Source organism: Peromyscus eremicus, chromosome 9 (assembly GCF_949786415.1).
Source record: "Peromyscus eremicus chromosome 9, PerEre_H2_v1, whole genome shotgun sequence".
Taxonomy (NCBI): Eukaryota; Metazoa; Chordata; class Mammalia; order Rodentia; family Cricetidae; genus Peromyscus; species Peromyscus eremicus.
In genome coordinates this window covers 56,631,966-56,658,141 of record NC_081425.1, presented here as the reverse complement: position 1 = coordinate 56,658,141, position 26,176 = coordinate 56,631,966, and the positions used below count along the sequence as shown (strand labels likewise).

The following is a 26,176-nucleotide window of genomic DNA, read 5'->3' as shown; positions in this document are numbered from 1 at the left end:
GTTGTAATTAGAAGGATCACGTTCCCCCACACACAAAATTAACCGTGGACAGGGATGGGCAGGATAACTGCCTTGACTCTAGCGGTTATTTCGCTCTTGTATATGCATCCCAAAACATCATGTTGCACTCCTTAAATATATATAATTGAGAAACACGAAAAGTGCACATCCCCTTTTTTTTGGTGTGTGATTCGCACATGTCCCACGGTGCCTGTAAAAAGGGTGTTCTGGGAGGCAGCACCTTGTTGCCATCCGTCGATCATAATTTAGGATTTCCAAAATAGCTCCCTCCTCCACTGCAGTGATGTCACACGAGGAAATATGTAATTGCAGTGTCAACAGACTAAAATAACAACCAAGGGATTTTGACTTAACAGCAGGCTGTGGGTAAACTGTGATATAAACAGACTGCAGCCGTCTGTGTGAGAAGAGCCATTTTAATATTCCCATTTTGAAGAGATAGTCTGTCTTCCAGCTTCTTAAAAACTGAAGACCCTGATTGCACGTCTTTGGAATGATAATTCACTCTAATTCAGGGAATATATGAGTGCAAGTCCAACTGAGGGCTGACAGCGAAATGATTTGCCCCAAACAATATATATATATTTATATAATTGTGAAGCAGACTCAACCAGACTGGAGTCCTCTTGACTTTGAGTCGGGATCTGTCAAGCAGGAGAGACTGAGATATTTGGTCATTATTCTCCCTCTCCTCCTCTCTTTGGTGGTCAATTTCTCCTGGGTGGAGATACTGTCTGTGAATGCCTGGGCTTGCTTGGAGTCTGAATAGATGTTGGTTTTTCCTTTTCTTTCCAATGCTTGGGCTCAAACCCGGGGCCTCACAGATGCTTAGCAAACACACTGTCGCTGAGCAGTGTGTCCCCCGCCCCCATCCTTCTTCTTACTTTTTAAGACATAGCCTCACAAAATTACCTAAGCTGACGTAAACTCACTCTGTAGCCTAGACAGGTCTTGAACTTGTGACCCTCCTGCCTCAGCCCCCTGAGTAGCGGGGATGACAAGCCTGCACCACCAGGTCTGACTGAGATGTTTGTGTTTGCGTTAACCTGCTGCGTGACAGAACCCCTTCCCACCTCATTCCTTTCCTGACACCTTTCTGTGGACTACACCTCTCCTCTCTCCCATGAGTGCCCCTTTGTTACCAGGAGCCACACCCTCCGGGAACAATAGGACGGTGCAGCCCAACCCCCTTTTGGAAACTTACTGATGATATCAAGACCCAGTCTTCTTCCCACGCCAGGCAGAACACTGGAAGAAGTTCCACAAGACATTAGGGCTTCAGGGTTGGTGGGATTCACCTACAATCCTAGAACTCAGGGTGCTGAGGCAGGAGACGCATCGGTTCCAGGCCATCTAGGCTCTATAATAAGCTCCAGGCAGCCAGGATGGAGAGGACTATGATTATAGTGAAAAACCAAGATGCAGAGTTAAGCTGACTAGGTAGTTCAGTATCAGAGTCCCTCCCTCCCTCCCTCCCTTCATTCCTTTCTTTTCCCCTTCCTGTCATTTCCTTTCCTTTTTTGTTTTGTTTTTTGGATATGGGGTCTCTTGTAAGCCAGACTAGCCTTGAACTTACTGTGTAGTTGAGGGTAGACTTGCACTGATCCTCCTGTGTCTCTGCTTTCCAAGCGTGGGGAGTGAAGCTATGCTTGGCCTTCGTTCTTTTTGTTAGTTAGCCCAATCGTGCCCCAAACTTACTGTCTTCCTGCTTCTGCCTCCCCAGTACAGAGACCACAGTCCTGTACCACCCTGCCCAGTTAGACCCAGTGGTTTGTTTATATTTTTTTTTAAATGTGAACAAAGTCACGTCTATGGGAATCGGTCTGTCCTATCTAAAAATAAGGAAGTTGAAGAGAAAGCTCTTTAGGGTTTTTTTTTATTATTTATTTTAATATTTTTATTTATGTGTATATGTGTGTATGGGTACGTTCACATGAGTGCAGTACCGACAGGGTCCAGAAGAGGGTGTCAGATCTCCTGGAGTTGGATTTATAGGTTGTTGGAAGCTGTCAAGTGCTCTTAACCCCTGAGCCATCTCTCCAGCCCCTCTTTAGGATTTCTTCCCGCTCTGACCTCCTGTGCCTTCAGAAACTTTTCATTATCCCTGTTTGACCAGCAGTGTCGCTGAGAGTCTGCCATGAAACCTGTTCTTGCTGGTTCTGGGGAGAGGAAGGGCTTCTCATCTATATGGGGAGGTAAAATGAACAGAAACTACTAGAGACACAACCAGACACTCACACTTGGCGTAGTGGAGCATGCCTTTAATTCTAGAACATGAGAGGCAGAAGCAAGTGGATCTCTGTGACTTTGCGGCCAATTTACGTGAGTTCCAGGTTAGCCAGGGCTCCATAGAGAAACCCTGTCTCAAAAAACAAAACACAAAAACCAGATACTCTCCAGCCCCTGTGGAGCATGAGTAGAGCAGAAAAGGGAGGGGCCCTGGGCATCAGAATTGCATAAGCATTGGCGACTTGGCTTGAGGAGGTATTGGTAGGAAAGAGTTCCAAAAATATTTGAATCCAGATTTAGTTGTGTCTCATCTGTGCTTTTTACATTCTCTTGTATTTGCATGTGAAATCCTGAATTTATCTGTTGTCATTGCTGTAGGACCATAGCATCCCAGTGGCAGTGACTGGGGTGGGAAGAGGCAAGAGTCTTGTTTTTTTTTCTTCTCTAATATGCAAAAAGTATCTACATGTGGTGTATGAGATTCCTTGGACAGGAGAGTGAAGACTTATCATGCACTTGTGGTAGCTGCTATTTCAGCCCCCACGTCAATGTGCCCTTGACAACCAGAGCGTGAGAGTCTGGGAAAGGAAAGGTTGACCTCCCGGAGCATAGAGCCAACTTCTCATCCTCCGCAATCAGGAAGGAGCAAGGTCTGCACAGCCTCTCCTAGCTGGCACGTGCCTGCAGGGCTCAAGAGCTGTAACACCGATCCCCATTTGAAAGCTGACAGAGGGTGTCTGTGTTGGCGCGGGAGACACAGTCACATATGTTCATTATTCTCTCTTCCTCTCTTCATAACCCCTCCTCTGCCAAATATACCCATGTTGGTCTTCTCCCCTTCCTATGCTCAAATCCACATATGCTCTGAGGCTCAGAAAAATATCAACATATACATTCACTCGCACTGTACTGCAACACCCATAAGGCCATCAATTCTTGCAGTCACATCCATGGGAATGTACTATCTGGGGTACTTGTGATATGCTATACCGGCACTCTGCTTGGATGTGTCAAGCAAGTATGACATGGTTTCTGTCCAAAATAGTATATGAGAGCAAACCTATGCAGACACCAAGTTGTAAGCCCAGAGGCACACATACAGAAATTACTAATTTTATAATCAGTATGTCCATGGATATTCGTGTAGATGGGTATACACCGAAGGATAAAAGCAGGGCTGGCAAGATTGCTTGCTTACTAAAGTACTTGCTTGGCAAGCACGAGGACCTGAGTTCAATGTCCAGAGCCTGCAAAAAAGCTGGATACCGTGGCATGCATTTATATCTCAGCGTCCAGGATGCAGAGACAACAGGATAGATACCTAGGCTTTTTGCTGGCCAGCCAGCCTAGCCAAGCAGATGAGCTCCTGGTTCAGTGAGAGGCCCCGTCTCAAAAAATAAGTTGGAAAAAGATTAGGGAAGATACCTGATGTTGTTTGGCCTCTACACACACACACACACACACACACACACACACACACACACACACACCACACACACACCACACACACCACACACACACACACACACACACACCACACACACACACACACACCACACACACCACACACACACACACACACACACACACACAAGAACACATGCACACGCACACCACACACACACACACACACACACACACACACACACGCACGCACGCACGCACGCAGCGCGCACGCACTTATTCATATATTTTACAAGTTCTTATGTGATTAACATTAAAAATTTCCAGGTGCTCCATTTTCTTATTTGTCTGTGTCCTTTCTCTTCCCAATTTCATTTCTCTTAAAGAACAATTTCCCAGTGAGTCATGGTGGTACACACTTGTAACCCTAGCACTTGGGAGACAGAGGCAGGAAGATCAAGTTGGTTGGGCCACCTTGGGCTCTAAAGTGAGGTCCAGGCCCACCTGGGCTACAGAGAGAGACCCTGTCTAAAAGGAAAAAAAGGAAGGAGGCTAGGAAGAAAGAAGGAAGGGAGGATAGGCTACTTCTTTCGTATGATTATCCCATACACAGAAACTAAAAAAGAGGCCTTGCCTGGGTTAAAAGTAAGTAAAGTGGGCTGGTAGTGTAGTTCAGTGGTAGAGTACTTGCTTGCCCAGCATGCACAGAGCCCTGGGTTTGATCCCTGGCTCTGCAGAAACCACACATGATGGTGCAGTTTGTAATCCAAGCACTCTAGAAGTAGAGACAGGAAGACCGGAAGTTCAAGGTCATCCTTGGCCTACATAGAGAGTTCAAGGCCATTTAATAAACAAAGTGACCTCTCAAAAATGCCAGCTGTCTCTTCATTCTCAGTTGAGATGGTGAATCCTTACTCGCTGATCCCTTAACAGTTTTGTTTATAATGGGTATCTTGAACCACGATGCTCAAAGTGACCCTGTTTTCTTCTGTTTGCTGTAGGTGTTTGAAGAACGAAGAGCTCTGCTTGGAAAATGGGTAAAGCATTTAAAATATACAGGGCTGCTGGGATGTCTGAGTTGCAGAGTACTTGCCTAGCCTTGGGTTCAATCCTCAATACCACAAGATAGAGAGGTAGATGATAGATGAGATAGATAGATAGATAGATAGATAGATAGATAGATAGATAGATAGATAGATAGATAGACAGATAATAAAATATGCCTGTTTCTGCATTATGGTATATTATCTGTCTTAGTCTATTCAAACTACTATAATAAAAACCATAGGCCCAGTGGCTTTTTTTTTTCCTTAGTTCTGGGGTTTAGAAAGTCTCAAAATCAAGGTGCTGGTGATGGGAGTCTGGTGAACGCCCTCTTGAGCAGCCATCTTGCTGTCTCCTGAAATGGCAGAAAGGGGGAAAAGGGTTTTCTGGGATCTGTTTTGGTCCTGTTGAGGGCTCCACCTCCCAAAGGTCCCACCTACTTCCCACCCCCCAATCTGCAGGTTAAGATTTCATGTTGGTTTTAATTTTTGTTTAGATTTATTTTATGTGTACAAGTGTTTTGCGTGCATGTGTGTATATGCACTACGTGGGTGCCTGATGCCCATGGAGGCTGGAAAAGGGACGCATGCCTCTAATCCCAGCACTCAGGAAGCAGAAGTAGATGGATCTCTGAGTTTGAGGCCAGCCTGGTCTACTGAGCTAGTTCCAGGACAGCCAGGGCTACACAGGGAAACCCTATCATGAAAACCTGAATGAATGAATGAATGAATGAATGAATGAATGAAGAAAGATTTCCACGTGTGAATGTTTCAGGACACAAACATTCAGTCTGTAGCATTGTATTGGTACCGCGTTTATCTAAGGCAGTGCCAGCTCCTGCCTGAGACGTATGACTGATGGTTTCCATTTAGATTCTACCTAGAAAACGGAGCTCATCCATTTTAACAGACAGAATTTAATCAAAAGGATTGGCAAACAAATATTGAGAAAAAGACTCGGGAGGGGGTTGATGAGGGTGTGTGGAGTACTGGGCCATTGCCAGCCTTACTTGCCAGCCCAGCAGGAGACCCACGCTCCTGAGGGGGAAAAGTAGGCATCACAGCCAGCTAGTTCTGGTATATCCAAGGAAGCATGAGGATTCTAGGTCATCTGGGGGAAAACTGGAGCCAGGAACCAGGGTGAAGAGTCATGGAGGTCCTGACAGGAACAGCAGGCAAACAGAAAGGGGTGTGTGTGTCTCTTCTTCCTCAGCTCCCCTCTAGTGCCTCCCTCTTCACAGGCAGCGTTTAGCAGAGAGCTAGCTGTCAAGGAGAAGTATGGCGACAGAGTTCCAGCCTCCTGGACCCACAGAGCGTAGTGGCGTGGGTTTGGATCTGAGAGTGGATGTCTTTGTAGCCGGTGCAGTTCATCCACTGGGCCCCAGCATCCAGGTTCCAGGGACTCTTCTGCATATACTTGAACTTCCACATGAGAACACTAAGGGCTTCGTGCTTTTGCCTAGCAAGCTTCAGCTACCCTTCATCATCAATGAGAACTTTCTCATCTGTTCCTCTAATGAAGAGACAGAGTCTCAAAGGTCATTATCCATTACTGAATAATGTCAAGTTATGTGTTTCTGGGCAACAAATTACTTGTTGAGTTACTCTACAGTCTCAACTAAATAGTTTCTGCTACTCAAGAGAATCGAAAACATATGGACATACAAAAGCTTGCACATTAATGTTTATAGCAACAGTATTCAAAATCATCAAAAGCACAAACAATCCAAATATCCATCCACAGGTAAATGAATAAACAAAACGTGCTGTGTCCATACAATGGGATATTATTCAGCCATAAAAGGAAAGTATTTCTGATACATGCTATAATGTGGACAAACTTTGAAGGCATTGTGTGCTAAGTGAAATAAACCAGTTTCAAAGACAAATATTGTATAACTCCACTTTATATGAGGTACTTAAAATGGGCAAATTCATGAAGATAGGAAATAGAATAGAAGTGACCAGGGGTTGGGGAACTAGGTTTGATGAGTGCAGGCTCTTGGTTTGAGAACGTGCTAGAGACAGGTGGTATCGGTGGTTGCACTATAATGTGAATTTATTTAATGTCACTGTTCACTTAAACGCCTGTAATTCCAGCACTTGGGAAGCAGAGGTGGGAGAATCAACTCAAGGACAGTCTCAGGCTTCATACCAAGTTCAAGGCCAGCCTGGGCTCCTGAGACCTTGTTTCCATAAATCAATCTCCCCCTATCCCACCCCCAAAAGCAGTTTAAAATACGATGAGGGGCTGGAGAGACGGCTCAGTGGTTAAGAGTACTAGCTGTTCTCCCAGAGGTCCTGAGTTCAATTCCCAGCACCCACATGGTGGCTCACAGCCACCTGTAATGAGATCTGGTGCCCTCTTCTGGCCTGCAGGGCTACATGTCAGCAGGATAAAATCGTATGCATAATAAATAAATCTTTAAAAAAAAAAAAAAAGCCGGGCAGTGGTGGCTCACACCTTTAATCCCAGCACTCAGGAGGCAGAGGCAGGCAGATCTCTGTGAGTTCGAGGCCAGCCTGGTCTACAGAGCAAGATCCAGGACAGGCACTAAAACTACACAGAGAAACCCTGTCTCAAAAAACCAAAAAAAAAAAATAAATAAATAAATAATAAAATAAAATAAAATAAAATAAAATAAAATACTTATGTATTTCTTTTTTTCAAATCATTTTATCTTTAATAATCTGATGGTAATTCAAAATATGAAAAATAAATGATGAAGCCATTCAAATTCTGGTGGATGCTGCCGTGAGTGCCTCATTTCACTCACCATCCCAGGTGAGGATGAGATCGGATTCCAAAAGCATGGGCAGTAAAACGGCTTCATGGCTCCCAGACTAACATATTTGGTTCCTGAGTCTCTACTGAAAGGTAGCAGATGACAGATGAAAAATTAGATATAAGGAACCTCAGAGAACAGGGTACCATTTCTGTTATTATTATTATTATTATTATTATTATTATTATTATTAAGTGGGGACAAAATGTGCTGAGATTAGATAGTGATGATGGCTTTGTGACCTTGTGACTATACTAAAACACAGTTACTTTATTTTTCATTTGTGTGTGTGTGTGTGTTGTGTGATGCCTGTATAAGGGCACATGTGCCCCAATGCTCATGTGGAGGTCAGAGGACACCCTTGTGGAATCTGTTCTCTCCTTCCATCCTTATGTAGATTCCTGAGCTCAGACTCAGGTCACCGGACTGTACTCCATGCCCCTCTAACTGCTGCGCCATCTCGCTGGCCCTTCACATTACTTTTAAGACAGGATCTTTTACTGGAACTCACGGATTCGGCCAGACTGGCTGGCCATCGAGCCCCACAGATTCCCTTATCTCAGCCTCTCCAACTTGGGAATTACAGGTGTGTGCTGCCACACCCAGCTTTTACATGCGTCTCCATTCAGATCTGGCAAGGCAAACCCCTTGCCAACTGAGTTATCTCTCAGCCCTTCAATGTCGTCAAATTTTAAAAATATTTATTTTTAATTATGTGTGTATGTGAGGGGGGCAGGGTATGTGTAAGGGATCTGTTTCAGCTCAGGACCCCAAAGACCGTGTTCTCAACACAAAGAAGATTTATTTGCCCCAGAGGGACAGAGGACTGGGATTAAGAGACAAAGACAGGAGACAGAGGATAAGGGAGAAGGGGAAGAGAACAAGAGAGAGCTGGAAGGGATATTTGTCCTGGAGGGACAAAGGACTGCCTCTGGATAGAGAGCAGACAGATGTGGCCCATAGGAAAATGGCAGTTTATAAAGGCAATGTGGGGAAGCCCAGTGTTAGGATAAGGTGTTTAATTTTAATTGGGCATGTTAATTAGGTGAGCCAAGGAGGCTTTTTCTTTTTTCTTTTTCTTTCTTTCTTTCTTTTTTTTTTTTGTTTTTTGTTTGTTCGTTTGTTTGTTTGTTTTTGTTTTTGTTCTTTTCGAGACAGGGTTTCAATATGTAGCCCTGGCTGTCCTGGAACTCACTCTGTAGACCAGGCTGGCCTCGAACTCACAGAGATCCGCCTGTCTCTGCCTCCCGAGTGCTGGGATTAAAGGAATGTGCCACCACCGCCTGGCCAAAGGGAGCTTTCGATTGCTGGACTTCAGTACTTTGACAGCTGGGCCTTTGAAGTCAGCCTTGGGAGAAGGAAATGGCCAAATAAGGGAATAGATCTTGGTGGTTAGTTTTTGGAATGTAATCTCACGATTTTTAGCAAGGCAGAGGGGATGGGGGAGAAGGGCAAGGCCTGCCGGAGCCATGTTTGCGATGTTCCGGCGGGCTAGAGTCCCTTCAGTCTGCACTTGAGTGCAGGTACCTAAGGAGATCAGAAGAGGGTGTCCGATCTCCTGGAGCTGGAGTTACAGGAGGGTGTGAACTGCCTGACATGGGTACAGGGAATCAAACTCAGGTCCTTTACAGGAACAGTAAGCTCTCTTAACCACTGAGCAATCTCTCCAGCCCTGTAAATAATTTCATTTTTGTTCATGCATGTGCGCATGGTTCTGTTTGAGATTTAGAGTAGCAACAAGCAAAATCATGAGAAACTGAAGCTGTGTGTGGCATTGCATTGTGCGGTGGTACACACCTGTTATCCCAGCACTCCAGAGGTTGAGGCAGGAGGATTGTGAGTTCAAGGGCAGTCTGAGATATGCAATGAGACCCTATCTTTAAAAAGAAAAAATCCGCTATAGGGTTAGGGAGATAGCTCAGTGGTTAAAGTACTTGCACTCAGAAGTGTGGGGATAGGAGTTTGGGTCCCCAGAACCCAGATAAATTCCCGATGGATGTCATACCTGCCTGTAAGTCTAGTCTGAAAGCAGAGCTAGGATCCCCAGAGCAAGCTCACTATCGAGATAACCCTATGCGCTCTGGATCTGGTTGAGACCCTGCCTTGATGCATAAAGTGGTAGGTGATGATTTCCAGCATCACACACACACACACACACACACACACACACACACACACACACACGTCCAGGGAAGGCCCCCAAATCACCCCCCTGCCTTTGCCGTTCATTGTGAGATTGGTGAACTCAGACAGCTCAAGCTACAGAGACTCTAAAAATAGCATGCTCACAGTTACCAAGAATACCCACAGAACAGCATCCTTCGGGCCCAACACTGTGTGACAGGAGAATAAGAGAACGCTAATGGCTCCCTGGCCTCACACGCTGCTCCCTTACTTTTATGCTGTGGATTTTACTGAAGAATTGATGCAAGAAATGAGGGAGACTGCTAAATTCTTGCACAGTGAACTCTGCATGGATTACCTATTTCCTGGTTTATCTTAACACCTTCTAAACTCCAAAGGGATTTTTTTCCCCTGCTGCTCAGTATTCTGAGTCATCACCCCCACCTTGAATTGGTAGGGGTTCAAGGAATGTAAATTCATTTTCTATTAGCTTAAACAAACACAATTAGAAAGGAAAATCCCCGAGGCAAAAAACACCTATCCGAGCCAAAAGTAAATTATCCTGGACTTTCTCGATTGGGGAGACAAATGAAGACTCCATGTAATTATCTTTTAATCTCCGAGAGAGTGTTTCAATGTTTTCATTTATGGGTTTTTATGATCCTAATGTTCTTTTATATCCATCTTAAGTCACACTATAATGTGAGTTCATCTCTCTTGTGGCACTAAGGAAATCTGGTGAGCTTATGTGGGTCGGTCTTTGTCAAGGCACAAACATGACCTCTTGGTGCTTTTAAAGTTTCTTGCCTATCTTTTTTACATAGATTTAACCACTCACGTATTGTTTTTAAGATCTCCATGGCATTTTAGAATGATAGGTGTCCTTTATGCAATGTACACACACACATACATACGTGTATGTAATCCTCACAATAGTGTGTAATCCTCACAATATCCCTACAATGTTCTATAATGACCCCCAGTGTATAAATGAGGACATTTTGAATATTACAAACAGTAGAAAATTGACAGCGAGCAAGACACTGAGGATTCGCTCGTGTCAAACAATCTAAACTCAGAACGTATAAACAAATTTGATGTGGGGTCTGGGAAACCGTAATCCAGGAGACACACAGTCTAATAGCTCTGAATCAGTGTTTGGAGGGAGGTAGAGAAAGTGGGACCTTTGCAGCCAACAAGTTCTGAAATCATCATAAGGTAATCGAAGTTGTTGAAAGACAGATTCCTTTTGAAGCTGGAAAAGAGTCTGAGGGCCAGAGGGGCACACCCTAAAGTGGCATTTCTCTTTATCTGTACCCCAACAAAAATGAATTCACACACATACTATGAAGGAAAGTTTTAACTGTCAACTTGCCACAGCCTAGACTCATCTGAGAAGGGAGTTTCAACCGAAGAACTATCTGGACTAGACTGACCTCTAGACATGTCTGTGGGGGGTGGTTTTGTAGGTAGTACCATTTCCTGAACATGAGCTTCTGAACTATATCAGACAGGAGAAAGCTAACTGAGAGCAATCAAGGATCATTCATTTCTCTCTGCTCTACACATGCACACTTATTTATTATATCTTCCTAGTGTCATGTCTGTTACTAGGATAAAACACCTCAACAAAAAGCAATCCATGGGAAAAAAGGGTTCATCTTAGTCCACAATTCCAGTTAACATCCACCACAGCGGGGACGTCAAAGCAGTAACTTAAAACAGCTAGTCACGTCTACAGCCAAGAGCAGAGAAAAACAAGTGTGTACATGCTTTCTCCCAGCACTTAGATAGTACAGCATCCCCTGCCTAGGGAATGGTGCCTCCCAATATAGGCTGGATCATCCCACCTCAATTAACACAATCAAAACCGGCTCCCCTGGGGACATACCCAAATATCAACCTGATGCAGACAAACCCTCAATGAGATACTCTTTTCAGGTGGTTCTAGGCTGTGTCAGTCAAGTTGACTATTACCTGTACACTGAAGGTCTAGGTCAGATGCACTTCTGGAGATGCAGTCTGGTCATGCACATGGAAATGTGAGAAAGAGAAATAAGTCAGCGGTGAAATGTGGGATTTACCGAGCTGGTATTGTAACAGATGCATGCCATGCATTAGCAGGAACTCACTAAACGCACTTTTTGTGCCTTTCTCTCCCTCACGATGGATCAGAAGAAGCATGGGACTTTCTTGTTCTGTTTCCTCAGTTCGACAAATGGACAGACTCTCAAAGGAGAAGAATTCTTACAGGCCTGCTAGAGCGCTGCTCCCTGTCCCAGCAGAAGTTCTGTTGTCGAAAGCTGCAGGAGAAAATCCCAGCAGAGGCCCTGGATTTTACTACCAAGCTTCCCCGGGTGTTATCTGTCTATATCTTTTCCTTCTTGGACCCCCGGAGCCTTTGTCGCTGTGCACAGGTAAAGGCAATGGAGTGGCACGTGACAGTTTGTTGGGACAGCCTTAGGAAACTCTGAAGGTGGAATAACCCCAAGATGAACCCCACACACGTGTGCAAAAGCCAAGCAATAGGTTTTAGTCTGCAAAGTTTGGATGACTGGCCCTTGACCTTTTTTTATGCCTAACTCTGTAGACTCAGAGGTGTGTGTGTGTGTGTGTGTGTGTGTGTGTGTAAGACACCATGAGTATCAGATGACAGAAACTACTAGGAGTTATACATATATAAGTGGTTCCTCAGCAGCACAGCATTACCACCTAGCACACAGCTACAATAACATCCTGGACCAATGGTTTTCGACCTTCCTAATATCATGACCCTTTAATACAGCTCTTCATGTTGCGGTGACTTCCAACTATACAATTATTTCGTTGCTATTTCATAACTGTAATTTTGCTGTTATAAATCGTAATGTAAATATCTGATGGGCAGGATACCTGATATGCAGCCCCTGTGAAAAGGTCATTCAACACTCGCCATAGGGTCGTGTAGCTAGAGTTTTCCTGCCTGGCCCACGGTCAGGGCAAATCTCTCTCACCTGCCAGTCCCACAGCCTCAGACCCAACCAAGTAAACACAGAGACTTATATTAGTTACAAACTGTATGGCCGTGGCAGGCTTCTTGCTAACTGTTCTTACAACTTAAATTAATCCATTTCTATTAATCTATACCTTGCCACATGGCTCGTGGCTTACTGGCATCTTCACATGCTGTTTGTCATCGTGGCGACTGACAGTGTCTCTCTGACTCAGCCTTCCACTTCCCAGCTTTATTCTCCTCCTTGTCCCGCCTACACTTCCTGCCTAGCCAATGGCCAATCAGTGTTTTATTTATTGACTAATTAGCAACACATTTGCCATACAGAACATCCCACAGCAGGGTCGTGACCCACGGGTTGAGAATCACTGGCATAGACTGTGCAGTGCAGGTCACCTGTAAATAGAAAAGCTCAAAAGAGGGCATTTATGAAATATGTACTAAGAGGACTAAGAAAGAAAGCTATCTAAGCTAAGCTGCATACCTGTGAACCCAGCACTTGGAAAGCCAAGGCAGGGAGGACCATTGTGAGTTCAGCGTTACCCTGGACAACACAGTGAATCCTTTCTCAAAAACGAAACCGAAAGAAAGATAGGTAGATCCGTGTGTGCCAGTATACCCTCAGAGGGCTTAGGGGGAAAAGAAAGAAGCCACTATTTCTTGCAAATAATTCTTTATTGTATTAAACTGAAGTTAGGGGCCTGGAGAGATGATTGAGCAGTTAGGAGCACTTGCTGTTTTTGCAGAGGATCCAGGTTCAGTTCCCAGCTCCTACATGGCAGCTTACAACTTGTCTATAATTCCAATTCCAGGGCATCTGACCCTCTCTTCTAGATTGCATGCCTGTACATACACACAGGCAAATACTGATACACACAAAAGTAAAAATAAATAAATGTTTAAATAATAATAAAAAATTAACTGGAGTTAAATTAAGATATAAACCCGCAAAGCAGGCTTGGTGGGGCATACCTGTAATTCCAGCACACCACAGGAGGATCAGAAGTGTTCCATTACCAGCTGTGCCTTTGAGGAGATGGACAGAAGTTATCTGGGGTCCTGCAGCATAGCTCAAGCACTAGCAGAGACAAGGCTATGAAGTGAATAGGCTGCTTTATTTTCCCAGGTGAGCTGGTACTGGAAGAGCTTGGCTGAGTTGGACCAGCTATGGATGCTCAAGTGTCTGCGCTTTAACTGGTACATCAGCTTCTCCCCGACGCCATTTGAGCAGGGCGTCTGGAAAAAGCACTACATTCAAATGGTGAGAGAACTTCACGTCAGCAAACCCAAGGCAAGTCTGAGACAGAAAGCAGCACACTTAGAAAACATCAGCTGTAGCAAATTCTAGAACTGTGAGCTAATGATGGGAATGGGTCAAAGGACATACCCCATGACTTCAAACTACTCCTCGTCTGAGGCTTCATAGACCTTTTTTAGGATATTCATGTCACAGAGAGCTCTCACCTGCTGCCTTCCAACCACAGCTACTTGTAGAGGCCAGGGCTGGGGAGCTCCTCTCTGTATCCCCACCCTGATTTATGTGCCTCTCCCTCAATCACCAGACAGTTCTGACATGGGAATTCTGTATCATATTCAGTACTTGTCAGCATGGGCCATTAGAATTTACATATTCAGATTTGTTATGATTCTATACAATGAGCTGAAGTTTGTTGGTTGGTCGGTCAGTGGGTTAATTAGTTCGTTGTTTGAGATAGCATCTCCTTGTGTAGCCTAGGCTGGCTTTGATCTCAAGAGCCTCCTGCCTCAGCATTAGGGATGCTATTACTATAGATATGGACCACAATGCATCATGGGGTCCACATGCATTATCAACTGTCAAGGCGATCTACACTAAGGCCTCATGTAAGCATGATGGCCTGAGTTTGGATCTCCAGCACTTATATAAAAAAGCCAGAAATTGTGGAACACACTTATAATCCCAGCACTGGGGACGTGGAGAGAGGATAATCCCTTGGGCTCAGCTAAGACAAATGGGAGAGCTCCCGGTCTCAATGAGAGACCCTGACACCCAATGTTTAACTCTGTCCTTCACAATCATGTTCACACATGTGTTCACAGACACATACACATGTACTCATTTGATGTGAATATTCACAGAATTTTAAAAAAAAGAAATATAAGATCATTTTAATACAGAGATGCAAACAAGCCGTCTAACAAGATTCAACATCCATTCATGATGACAGAATTCCCAAAAGATTTCATTCAGGCTGGGAACATAGCTCAGCAGCAGACTCAGTGCTTACCTAGCATGTGTCAGGCCCAGGGTTTAACCCCAGCACCAGCACAAAAGACTTGAAATGGTAAGAGCAAAACTTGTTTACTTCATCAGTGTGGGTTTCATTATTGCCCATTTGTTAGAGTACTAAGCATTTTGTGCTGTTCAGAATTAATAAGTTTTTTCTATATTTTACAATTACTTATACTTAAATACTTCCCAGGTTTTCAAAATCATCCCATATTATTTTTAATAGTATTGCATTAATTGCTTTTAGCATTGCTGGCAAGAGCAATTTGGAAAGAAAGGTTTATTTTGGCTCATGGTCCTCAATGGTGGCGAGTCGTGGCTGAAGGATCTTGAGGAGGCTGGTTGTCAGGGTGTTCTGTGTCACGTGGGTTGGTCACTGCAGGATGAAATTGTAAGGCCTGTGTGGTAGCAGGAAGGTCCAGCCTCTGGTGAACTGAACCTCGAACAGCCATACAAAGGCATATTTATTGATTGTTACACAAAGTTGTTTTTTGGGTAAAGTATTTCCTCACACCAAGATCACTAATCTAATCTATACGTCTCTCTAAAGGAGAGCATCACATGCCCTCATGACTTTAGTCCTTTACTGTATAAATACAAAATAATCTAAGAACCTCAGGTGTGCCAGAGGCGTCTTGTAACCAAAGTCATGCGAAGGCTGCAACGCCCCTTCAGAAGAACAACAGCTCCACAAATCATGGAAAACAATCGCCATTTTTCCACAAAGATTCTTTACTGTTTTCCACAATGATTCCTCAAGGTCAAAGTACTTCTAGAAAGCAGATATTCACTCTAATGTCTACCCTGAATACAGTGAAAACTGTTTATTCTAATGTCTACCCCAGATACGACAACTTTTCTAAATTCCTACAGCAGCTGGTCACATTGCATCCACAGTCAAGAAGCTAAGAGCTGAGGGGGCTGGAGAGATGGCTCAGGGGTTAAGAGCACTGGCTGCTCTTCCAGAGGTCCTGAGTTCAATTCCCAGCACCCACATGATGGCTCACAACCATCTATAATGAGATCTGGTGCCTTCTTCTGGTGTACAGGCATACTATATACGTGGTTCTGGAACCTCAGTGCACAGAATGATGCTCCCCCAGTTAGGGTGTCTCTTCTCACTTCAATTAACCCAGTCTAGAAACTCCCTCACAGACGTGCCCAGAGGTTTGTCTCCTAAGTGATTCTAGATCCTGTCACATTGACAATATCAACCATTACAAGGATTAAAGTAGAACTCCTCCAGCAAAAAGACAAGGGTTTGTTTCTAAATAAGCTAATAGAAATGAGCATCCACTCTAGACAGGACCTGTTCAACATACAGAATTATACCAATATTAAATGTCTTCTAAGTTGTCTACTGGGCTACAGTGACTGGTAATCTTGATTGTCAGCTTGACATGCCTGGGACTGACCTCTCGCCGTGTGTGTGTGTGTGTGTGTGTGTGTGTGTGTGTGTGTGTGTGTGTGTGCGCGCGCCATTGTCTTAATTGCTAATTGATGTAGGAGGTCCCAGTCCACTAAGGGGGGTGCTAACCCTAGTCAGCTGGCCCTGAGCTAGATAAGAAAGGTAACTGGGCATGAGCCTGGAAGCAAGGCAGCAACAAGCATTCTTCCATGGTTTCTGCTTCGAGTTCCTTCCCTGCTTTCCCTTGACGATGGACTGCAACCTGTTGTTGTTTGTTTTTGCTCTTTTGGGGGGCCTACCACCCAGCTCCCAAATAAATCACACACAGAGGCTTAGTCTTAATTATGAATGCCTAGCCTTAGCTTGGCTTGTTTCTAGCCAGCTTTTTTTAACTTTAAATTATCCCATCTACCTTTTGCCTCTGGACTTTTACCTTTCTCTTACTTCTGTATATCTTACTTTCACTCTTACTCTGTGGCTAGCTGGGTGGCTGGCCCCTAGCATCCTCCTCTCCTTGTTCTCTTGCTCTTTCTTCTCCTCCTCCCATATTTCTCCTTCTATTTATTCTCTCTGCCTGTCAGCCCTGCCTATCCTTTCTCCTACCTCACTATTGGCCAGTCAGCTCTTTATTAGATCATCAGGTGTTTTAGAGAGGCACAGTTTTAGACAGACAGTTTCACAGAGTTAAACAAATGCAACATAAAAGAACGCAACACATCTTTGCATCATTAAAACAAATGTTCCACAGTATAAACCAGTGTAACACACCTTAAAATAACATTCTACAACAGTAACCTGTGTGATTTAATGAACCCTTTTCTCCCCAAGTTGCTTTTGGTCATGGAGTTTATCATAGCAGTAGATAGCAAACTGATACAGCCATAATCATTCATTAAGTGAGTAAATATTTATCAAACACTGGTATGTGCTAGGTGCTAACAGTACAGAGATCCTAACCAGGTTTCCATAAAACTCAGTCCAGTAACCATGACATACCCAAATAAACACTGTAATCAAAACACTTAATACTGAGGATAATCTTGGAGTAGACATGAACACAACAAACAAGGAGTGGTCAAACAATGGGCTTTGTTATGCTTGGGGAGCTAGGGGGATTGTTTCTCTCTCCTTCCTGCTTTCTTTTCTTCCTCCCTTCCTTCTTTATTTTTTTGGTGGTGGAGCTGGGTATGGAATATAAGACCCTAGCAAAGTCTCTACCAGAGAGCTACATCCCAGTCCCAGCTGGGGAAATTCTTGATTTTTCACTCACAATTGAAGCAAGTTGATTTACTGAGCAAAGCCTCCCTAATCTCTTAATGAACAAAAATTGAGCTCTTAATGGCTTCCCAACATACCAGTACCACTTCCCTTAGGCTAAACCCGCACTGAAAACACTTTACGAACCAAGTGCACAAAAGACAGACTTCTAATTTGGGAAATGAAATAGAATTATTCTTCGGGAGTGGCTTCGCTTCAGATAACTGAGACAGCTACAGTCTACCCCTGTGCAACTTGAACTTGTCTGTCTGTCAGTTCTTTAAGGGTAGGGCACTGTGGAGGGGAGGGGGTGCACCCTTTTATGAATATATTAACTGCAGTGTGACAAGCTAGATCATGGGGTGTAGAGCTACAGGGTAGGATAAGAAGGTTTAACGTACGGACTTGAAGCACAACAGACTTGGATTTGAATCCTGTGTTCAAACTGAAATTCTACTTATGTCCTTATGGATCAATGAAATAGTTTCTTCTGGCTTCAGATTCTGCCTCTGTAAAACAGAAGCAATGATGAGCTGGCTTTAAATTACTGTGAAAGTTGGGAGTGGTGCTCGCACCTATAATCCGGGCACTTCTCAGGCTGGGGAGGGAGGATGGCAGTGAGCTCAAAGCCAGCCTGGTTACCTAAGGCCAGCCTGGGTCACAGACTGAGACACTGCCTTTGAAAACCAAATAAGGCTGGTGCTACGGCTCAGCTGGTAGAGTGTTCGCCTGTAGGTCACCAAGTCCTAAATTCAGTTCCCAGCACTATATACACCTGGTGTCATAGGCCTGTAACCTCAGCATTCAGGAGGCAGAGGGAGGAGGTTCAAGAGTTCAAGATCATATTGGGCTATACTGGGAGTTTGAGGTGAGCTTGGGCTACACAAGACCCAGTATAGATAATAATAAATGAATTACTGTGAAGATGGAATAAGAAAATGCAAAGAAACTGCTGTGCACATCCGAGTACTCCTTGGACGCTGGCTGCTGTAATCCTCATCATTATCACCAGTCACTGCCATAGTGAGGAGGAGGAGGAGGAGGGTGGTTAAGATGTTTGTGTCCTTTGTCTCTTGGTGGCGGTGGTGATATTCCGCTACTCTGGGAGTAGAAATAATACATTTTCTTCCTCTAGACCCCTCCAAAGGATGAATTCATCATTGCCGATGTTCAGCCCGTTTCCGGCAGTTCTCTAGAGGAAAAGCCATCTTTTGCTTTGCGGTCCTCCTCCGCCTTAAGAAAGAAGACTAACCCAGGGGAGAAAGAGCTTCCACCGTGGCGATCATCGGATAAGCATCCCACTGACATCATCCGCTTTAATTATCTAGATAACTGTGACCCTGAGCACTTCTGGAAAGGGTGAGAAGCTCCAGGCCCCTCTCAGACTGTTTGCTTTTCAAAATAATTGATTGACACTTGAGTAGATGAAAAAAAAAAAAAAGTGATCCCAGACCTCACTGAGAACGTCAGAAGCCTTTCAATAGGTTGATGCGGACTAACCATTCTCAACAAGTTTGTGCTTTTCATCGTCATCCGTCTGCTTCTTATAGCTGTAATAACTTAGCAGTGCAACTTCCTTGATATATATATATATATACACACACACACATTTGGTTTTTCGAGACAGGGTTTCTCTGTGTAGCTTTGCGCCTTTTCCTGGAACTCACTTGGTAGCCCAGGCTGGCCTCGAACTCACAGAGATCCTTGATCTTTTAAATATTGTGTGTGTGTGCCACAGCACACGTGTGAGGAGGTCGGAGGATGACTTCCAGGAGTCAGTTCTCTCCTTCCACCCTGGGTTCAGGGGATCCAACGCAGATCATTAGGCATGTGTAGCAAGAACTAGTCCCTGCTGAGCCATCTGGCCAACCCATCATTAAATATTTAAAATGTTACTTATTATTTATTTGTATATATGTGTTGTGTGTGCATGCACGTGTGTGTTGGGAGGGGTGCCCGTGGCGACCAGAAGAAGGCCTTTGAACTGGAGTTACAGGCGGTTGTGTGCTGTTCAGTGTGGATCCTGGGAACTGGACTCGGGTCCTGTGAAAAAGCGGGAAGAGCCCTTAACCGATAGGCCATCGCTCCAGCCCCAGCTGTCTTATTTCAATATTAATTCCAAGCCAGCATCGTGTGGTTCGTCCTAGATTTTTTTTTTTTCCTTTTCCTTTTTATACTTCCTTCCTTTACCAGTGAATAAGCCAACGATAGGAGGGAGGGACAAACTTTGATCCCCTCCCCCACCCCCACTCCCATGCTGTGCATGAGGTAGTAAGACAGCCACGGACCTTTCTGTTGAACTCTGCCAGGGAAACCAAGCTAAGTAGGGATGGACTTGTGAAAAGATCAGACCAAGTTCGAAGCAGCTTGAGCTAAGTAATGAGACCCTGTCTCAAAAGAAAAATGGCAGTTGAAATATTGGTGACACACACCTATAGTCAGCACTGAGGAGGCTGAGGCAGGAAGACAGCACATTTAAGGCTAGCCTGGGCTACATAGAGATATCCCGTCCCTGCCCCCTCAAAACAAAAAACAAAAAAAAACTCAGACCAAGAAGTGTATTACAATGAAGTAAAAAGTTAAGTTATATATGGTCAAATATTACCAATTATTGAAATGAGATAGAGACTGTATGGGTCATCACAGTGCTGTTAATCTCTCAACTTTCCTGCCTTTGGGAGGTTGGTTGGTTTGTGGAGAGAGAGTCTCCTTTTGTAACCCAGGGTTGTCTTGAACCTGTGTTCCTCCTGCCTCAGAACCCTGAGTGCTGGGATTATAAGTGTGTGCCACCATGCCTGGCGTTCCTGTATGTTTAGAGTTTCAGTATATGGATGCTCTCCATAAAATTGTAATTTGATGGCTGTTCATTTTTCCGACGTCTGGCCAAGCTGGCTGGTGTGACAAAGTCAGGCTAGCAAAGCCATTTTAAGCCACTTTTAGGATTAAACATGGTCTGGAAGTTACCTTCTAGTCCTGCGCCTAAAATAGAGTGAATGGAAGATAAGGCTGGGCAGTCAGGGTCCACAGTGTGTAGCTCATCTAGGGACACACACAGGACTGTAAGCGTGTGCTAAATTCTCTGGGATTTTGGCTTAAAAAAAAATCTGTGTATTAAAGCTGGGCGATGGTGGCGCACACCTTTGATCCAAGCACTTGGGAGGCAGAGGCAGGCAGATCTCTGTGAGTTTGAGGCCAGCTTGGTCTACAGATCGAGTTCCAGGACAGGTAGGGCTGTTACACAAAGAAACCCTGTCTCAACAACAACAAAAACCTGTGTATTGAGGAAAGGAGGAGGTGGGAGAAAGTTCTAGGCTCTGTAGCCAAGTGCAGCTTGAATCTAGAGGGGATCCTAGTTGAAAGGACAGAAGGGAAAGAGGGAGAAAAGAGGAAGGGAGAGAAGGAGGGAGGAAGGGGAGGAAGGAGAGAGGGAGGGAAAAAAGAAATGACAAAAAGCATCCTTGGAACAACTGCAGAAATTTAAATATGGACCATTATTATTATTATTATTATTATTATTATTATTATTACTTTTGTTTTGTTTTTGTTTTTTGAGACAGGGTTTCTCTGTGTAGTTTTGGTGCCTGTCCTGGAACTCACTCTGTAGACCAGGCTGGCCTCGAACTCACAGAGATCCTGAGTGCTGGGATTAAAGGCATGTGCCACCATCACCCAGCAGAATATGGACCATTATTAAATGATATTAAGTAATGTATATTTCCTAAGACATAATGATGCTAGTGTGAGTGGGGAGACAAGTGTCTTCATCTTAGGAGATGAGTGTTAAAGTTTTAAGGAGGGGTGTGTCATTTCTGCAGCTAATCAAACAACCACCACCACACAACCCAGCCACATATATGTGGAGGGTGCAGTGAAGCCCAGAACAGCCAAGTGTTATTAATATCTACTTGAGGCTGAGATCATCGCCCTAGCCTGCCAGCTCTTCTGTCCATTTGAAACTCCTCAATTAAAACCTGGGAGATGTCTTAAAAATGAAGTGGCAGGCGATATCTGGGCAGACACAGTCTTTTTATTTTATTTTATTTACTTTTTTTTTTTTTTTTTTTTTTGGTTTTTCGAGACAGGGTTTCTCTGTGTAGTTTTGCACCTTTCCTGGAACTCGCTTTGTAGACCAGGCTGGCCTCGAACTCACAGAGATCCGCCTGCCTCTGCCTCCCGAGTGCTGGGATTAAAGGCATGCGTCACCACCGCCCAGCTACAGTCTTTTTAATAAAAAGCATTTTATGACAGATATTCAATAATAGATAGATATCAAAATTAAGCTTTTGTGGCTATCATCAATTGTTAACAGTTTGCAATCCATAGCCAATCTGGAGTCATTTATTCCTTACCTACTCTGCCTTTCCCTTACATGATGATGCTGATGATTAAGCCAGGCAGGGTCTTACTATGAAGCCCAAGCTTGCTTTAAATTCCCAATCCTCCTGCCTCAATCTTCTCAATGCTGAGACTACAAGCATTCATCACCATGTCTGGATCCCCTAAATAATTTTTTAAATAAATAATGTTATATTATTTCATATATGACTTATTTCATATGCCATATACTTCTACCTGCATTCTTTTTTTCCCCCTTTGGTTTTTCAATTAGGGTTTCTCTGTGGCTGTCCAGGAACTTGTTTTGTAAACCAGGCTGGCCTTCAACTCACAGAGATCCACCTGCTTCTGCCTCCTGAGTGACTGATTCTATCTGTATTCTTAAGTGGTAAGGACCCTTTATAAAAATTATAATCGGACACCATCTTCATCTAACTCAATGAATAACTCTTTAATACAATTAAGGGTCATCAGTGCTCAGGGTTCCTTGAATGTCACACAGATGTTTGGCTTTTTAATGAATGCTTTGTTTAATAAGGTTCCAGATACGGTCTAAAATACAGGTTGTATTTGACTCACGTGTCCATTCTTGCCCTGGATTATAAATTAACCTTCTGTTCCGCCTCCTCCTCTTCTGTTGTTCCTTCCCTTCCCGCCCTCCTCCGCCTTGTCCCTACCCCTTGCAGTTTGTTGTAGGAATGGGGCCATTTGTCATGCTCCTCACATGACTCTGGAGCGCCCCACCACCGTGCATCTTCTCATGTCCCCTGTCCTCTGACCCCGGCCATACCGGTAGTCAGATTCAGAGGCTCTAGAGTATATGAACAAAGACACGCACCTCCATTTCTGGTTCTCTCTGTGTTGTTGGTAACCATGGAAGCACAACACATTACCTAGATCCACTATTTCAGGCAAACTTAGTCTAGAAAGGGCCAGAAGGCAGATATTTTAGACTCTGTAGGACATAGGCTCCACAGCACAACTGCTCAGCTCTGATAGCATAGCCTGAAAAATCGCCTAGACGTTCCACACACAAAAACCACCGTTTTCTAATACAACTTTAGCAACAAAAGTAGGCAGCAGACTGGACTTTCCTGTGGGCCATGGACTGATGGCCTCTGCCTTCTCCTAGCATATGTGATAGCAAACAAGTGTTAATACTAACACACACATGATTACTGAAAATAACTTCAGATTTCCTGGTCTGTACTTTTATCTTTGGAAGATACCCTACTAAGAATATTCAGATAGACTGGGCATAGTGGTGTGCACCTTTAATCTCAACACTCAGGAGGCAGAGGGGCAGAGGCAGAGGGGCAGGGGCACAGAGGGGCAGAGGGGCAGAAGGGCAGAGGGGCAGAGGGGCAGGGGCAGTCTCTGTGAGTTTGAAGTCAGCGTGGTCTACATAGTGAGTTCCAGGCCAGCCAGGACTACATAAATAGACCCTGTCTAAAAAAAGAAAAAGAAAAAAAGGACAGACAGAAAGGAAGAAAAGACAGAGTATCCAGATAAATAACAGCATTAAAGGCCCAAGGAAAACCTGCTTTGTGTGTGGCAGTACCACCAACTGTATGGATGAGATCAAACTTGTTTCATTTGCTCTTCGTTATTTCCTCTCTTTCATCTCAGCTTATACTCTGGAGAACATTTTCGATGGTTCCAAAGTCAAGTGCACAACGCAAGGTTATGTTTGGGGGAGTCAAGCTTTTGCCCCCAGGTCTCCATATTGTTTCTGGGGGATTCATATGGGAATCCTTCCTATAAATAACGGTTTTTCAAATTTTTGTATCATTCTTCCTTTTTAAAAAGTCCGAAGAACTGGATATGGTGGTGCCTGCCTGTGATCCAAGCTCAGGAGTCAGAGGCAGGATGATCAGCCGGAGTTTTGATGCATCCTGGTCTACATAGCAAGATTCAGGAGCAGTCAGCAAGGGTTGTATAGTAAGATCCTGCCTCAAAAGTATAAAATAATCTAACAAATAGAAAGTACAGGAGCTATTGTTCTTGCAGAGGACCTGAGTTAAGTTCCCAGCCCCCCAAACGGCAGTTCATAATTGCCTGTAACTCTAGTTCTAAGAGATCTGACTCCCTCTTCTGGCCTCCACAGGAATTGCATATATATACATGTAGGCAAAACACAAACACCTAAAATAAAAATTATGTTTTAAGAAGTACTGGCAAATAGCAGGCATGTTATGCTTTTAGATGTCTCCTTCTGAGATAAATGGCAGCATACAATATATTCGCCTCTCTTTACCTGGTTTTCTTCTTATGTGTCATTGTATCCTGGGGCTCACCCTACGGTGGTCTATAGAACTATTCTGACTTCCTTTTCACAGCTCATAGCTCTCCATTGTGTTCCTGTGCCAGGGCTGATTGAACTGGCTCTCTGTAGACAGACATTTGACTCATTTCCAGTGGAGTGCAGGCGGTCTTTAAATCACAGGACCATCAGAAGTCGAACGGAAAAAAATAGCTATGTGAACTGCTGAAGACTTAAAATGATCAGTTATAATTTTCCCATCACTTTGCAATTTTGCAGAAGAAGAAAAAGGAACGAAGTGACCCCAGACTCCAAGCGGCAGTTGCGAGATAAGAAAAACAGGCTTGAGGAGAGAGCCAGGCTCAGGAAAGCACAGTCACTGGTAAGTCGGCTTCCGAAACACTCCCCCCATAACTGGTGGAAATTACCCTGGTCCCTAATCCTATTTGTGAAATTGAATTTGCTTGCTAAATCAGAATCATCAAGTGGTTGTTTAAACCTTGGTCTCTGGGGCTAGAGACGTAGCTTAGATGCTAGAGTGATGGGCAGCATACAGGAAGCCCTGACTTCCATCCCCAGTACAGCAAAAACCTCACAGTAAGGAACGCCTGTGATCTCAGCCCTTGGGAGATAGAGGCAGAAGGATTATAAATTCCTGGTCATCTTTGGCTACACAGCAAGCGCAAAGCCAGAAAGCCAGCCTGGGCTACAAATAAATGAATGAATGAATAAATACATAAATGAATGAATAGATAGATAGATAGATAGATAGATAGATAGATAGATAGATAAATAAATAAATAGGTGGATGAAGTAAACCCCCCCCCCAAGAAAAAACTGAATTAAGAATTTTTCTGTCTCCAGTTAAAAAGTAGTTAATCGGCAACATAATAATGTCAGTAATTGTGACTAGGGAACACAATTAATTTGTAGCAGATTTTCCTGAATTGTAATTTGGACCACGGGGGATCCCCTTTTTATCACATTCTGAGAGGTTTTGGAGCAAGTAGGAAGGAGTTCGGGTAGGATTAAAAGTGCATGTAATGAGAACTGAGAAGCTGAGGACACACTCCAGGAAAATTAATAGAGAATGGATGTCAATTGGCGGGATAATCTGCACCCACTTGGGAGTAAATCTCTTCCACAGCTCTGCTTGAGAACCTGTTACATTCTGCTGAAATGTATTTTCAAGTGTTATATTTAAAAAAAAAAAAAAACCAAGAGAGTGAGAGATAAGCTTCTTAAAATAGACCCGCCTGTGTGCTAAAGACCAGTTCTTCTGCACTGGAGGAGGCTTCTTGTAGACATGTACAGCCTGTGAAGCTTGGACCAAAGCTGTAAAGCTGTCTATGAATCTGCTGATTGAAAAGATAGATAGATCGATAGATAGATAGATAGATAGATAGATAGATAGATAGATAGATAGATATTGAGAGATAGATAGATAGATAGATAGATAGATAGATAGATGATAGATAGGTAGATACATAGATAGATGCATACATACATACATACATACATACATACATACATACATACATACTGCACAGGCCATTATGAGGCATTCTGCCTGGTTTCCATCTCACTAAATGAGGAGGAGGAGGAGGAGGAGGAGGAGGAGGAGGAGGAGGAGGAAGAAGAAGAAAGCAGCCAAACAGAATCTGAGCCAGGTGCAGTGGCCCACTCCTGAATTCCAACATTTAGGAAGCTGAGGAAGGAGGACAGCTGTGGGTCTGAGACTGGACTCAAAATAACAGAGAGACAGAGAGAGGGGAGAAGGAGAGAGAGGGGAGAAAATATGAATCTGAAGACAAGGGTTGGTGGCAATGTATACTTAGAAATTATCAATGCAATTGAATGTTTCTCCTGTTTAAAAAAGCACAAAAATCCGTGGCTTTTGACATTAACTATCTATCAAACACTACCAAAGATTTCTTAAAGTATTCATTAGAATTCAAAAGTGGGGGCTGGAGAGATGGCTCAGCGGTTAAGAGCTCTAGTTGCTATTCCAGAGGACCTGGATTCAATTCCTAGCACCAACACGG

At 43.9% G+C, this 26,176-nt stretch overlaps 1 protein-coding gene across 1 annotated transcript in view; it reads left to right on the top strand.

Annotated features, from left to right (window-relative positions):
* Fbxo16 (F-box protein 16) overlaps window positions 1–26,176 on the top strand; it is a 52,737-nt gene that overhangs the window by 10,182 nt on the left and 16,379 nt on the right. The window contains exons 3-7 of the mRNA XM_059274364.1: window positions 4,656–4,691; window positions 11,818–12,024; window positions 13,726–13,890; window positions 18,669–18,892; window positions 24,411–24,513. Coding sequence (XP_059130347.1) covers window positions 4,656–4,691; window positions 11,818–12,024; window positions 13,726–13,890; window positions 18,669–18,892; window positions 24,411–24,513 — 735 coding nt within the window. The remainder of the gene's footprint in view (window positions 1–4,655; window positions 4,692–11,817; window positions 12,025–13,725; window positions 13,891–18,668; window positions 18,893–24,410; window positions 24,514–26,176) is intronic.